Raw genomic sequence first — 2327 nt, forward strand, 5'->3', positions numbered from 1 at the left:
TCATTTGACCCGTTATGGTATGTTTAGTGTTAAATCAATGATATGGATCAAATCATTGCTTTTGTTACAGATCATACTCATCATATACCAATAAAAAAATTAAATTACAATTTAATACAATGAATTACAAATAAACATTAAAATAAATATTGAAATAATTTATTATATATAATAACATATAGCTCCTCCTGAATGTGTTTTTCAGAAGAAGAAAACATTTATTTCTCCATTCAGATTGCAACAGAGGCTGTGGGTGTGAAGAATCATATTTTAATCCAGTTTGTGGAATTGATAACAGAACATATTTTTCTGGATGTTTTGCAGGATGCACAGAAATGGAGATTCGTGAACAAAAAAAGGTGAGGTTCATCATGAATTGTGTGTTATTTATCATATTAATCATTTTCTTGGAACTTCTTAGCAATATTTCATTAAATTAAATTCTATATCAATTTTTATATGTGTCGCTTGACGTTCATAGGTACGATAAAAGTGCAGTTGTAACATACCTCTGATTAAAGCCGGAGGAGATAAAAACAGTTTTTTTAATATTTAAGGTGATCTTGGGTTTAATAGTTTAGTTAAACATAAACAATGGAAATAAAATTGATAATGATAGAAAATAAATTAAAATGTAGAAAATAGAATAAATAGAGTGAATTCTATTTATGACTTATTGATTGATTGCTGCAGCGTCCATGAATATTTGAACTAATATGGTTCATAAGATGGAAAATAAAATATGATGTTAGGAAAATTAAGTGGAGAGAGAATAAATGTTTGTGTGTACATATATAAACATATTCATGATTATCATAAACATGAGATATTTTATAATGGTTGATTTAAAATTTTCTTTCTATTTTAGGAGTTTTTCAGGTGCAAATGTATACCAGAAGTACCCGAAACAGAATTAGAACCAGAAGCTTACGAAGGAGCATGTAAAACAGAATGTCCATCTTTTCCACTTTTTTTGGCATTAATTTTTATGTATCAAACATTATCATTTTCTTCACTGATCCCTTCTGTAACATCAACATTGAGGTAATGCAAAATACAGTATTTATTTCATGTTATAGTTATAAATAACTATAAACCAATGAACAAATTCAGAACCTATAGTCAGTAAGTTTTTTCTTAGTGATAACTGCTTTGTCACTAAAATAACCTGCTATAAGATGCAGTCCTTTTTGGAGAGAAATCATCTAAACAACAAATCATTTATGTTTAATTTTAAATAAATAATTAAAATTACCCTTATTTTTTATATAGTTTTAATCATAAAAATATATTTTTATTTAATTATAATAAATCATATCCATATAGTCCCAACATTCATTATTATTTTCAATATCCAACATTTCCTCCAACCTGGCCGTAATCAAAGACGATTTATCCATTTATATCTCCATTATTTATTCATTAATTTATAATTGAATAAAAAAACCAGTCTCAAACAAGTTATCAGAAAATATAAATTATTTTATTTTATAATATTGTATTAAAACATATTACAAAAAAATATCAATCTTAAGTTACTATATACTTCCATCAAATTTCTGATAAAGGTAATTCATACTAACAGGGTAGTTCATTCTGATGTTCGCTCATTAGCTATGGGTGTCCAATGGTTGATGGGACGTTTGCTAGGAACTATACCAGGACCAATAGTCTTCGGAGCTGCTATTGATGGTTCTTGTGGCTATTGGTATAAACACTTGGATCAAGAAGGCAAGAAAACCTGTTTACACTATATACATGGATTGATGAGCAGGTGAGACTTCATTTTTATGTTGCTTTTTTAACATATGATCACAAACTAGAACTACTTTAAATTACAAAAAATATCAACAATTAATAATAGATTTAAACAATCCAATCTTGATACTCCGACAAATATAAACTGAAAAATTGTACAATCATGAAACACATGAGACTATTGAAGATTCTATTTAAACTTTGTAAAATAAGGAATTAAGGTCCAAATAATAAAAAGCTAATTAAAAAATACATAAATAACCATTATACAGAAGCAATCAGATATAATGAAAATATTGATTTTAATGTTAAATTCTTTTTTTACAAAGGATTAGTAATCATCAAAGATATATTTAACCAATTATAACAAATATGTAGCCTCAACAATTCTCTATTAATTCATATTACATGTCAAACATTTCAGATATCATCAAGGACAATCTATTGAATAACAACTTTTATTTTAACAACAATTTTACACCATTTTTACTTATAATTTATATATTTTAATTTTAGTTTCACATCCTTAAATTTATTAATAAAGTTTTCAGGCTATCATGCCCAGATCA

At 26.2% G+C, this 2327-nt stretch overlaps 1 protein-coding gene across 3 annotated transcripts in view; it reads left to right on the forward strand.

Moving 5' to 3' along the window:
* Positions 1 to 1774, forward strand: part of LOC106688306 (solute carrier organic anion transporter family member 4A1) — a gene marked incomplete at its 3' end in the record, with an annotated part of 15341 nt that extends 13567 nt beyond the window's left edge. For all 3 annotated transcript variants that reach the window (XM_067047481.1, XM_067047482.1, XM_067047483.1), the window contains 3 exon segments: positions 206 to 359; positions 869 to 1044; positions 1586 to 1774. In XM_067047481.1, coding sequence (XP_066903582.1) covers positions 206 to 359; positions 869 to 1044; positions 1586 to 1774 — 519 coding nt within the window.
* Between the last annotated feature and the right edge of the window lie 553 nt (positions 1775 to 2327).

The sequence above is a fragment of the Halyomorpha halys genome, unplaced genomic scaffold (assembly GCF_000696795.3).
Source record: "Halyomorpha halys isolate HHAL.00 unplaced genomic scaffold, Hhal_1.1 Scaffold1102.1, whole genome shotgun sequence".
NCBI lineage: Eukaryota > Metazoa > Arthropoda > Insecta > Hemiptera > Pentatomidae > Halyomorpha > Halyomorpha halys.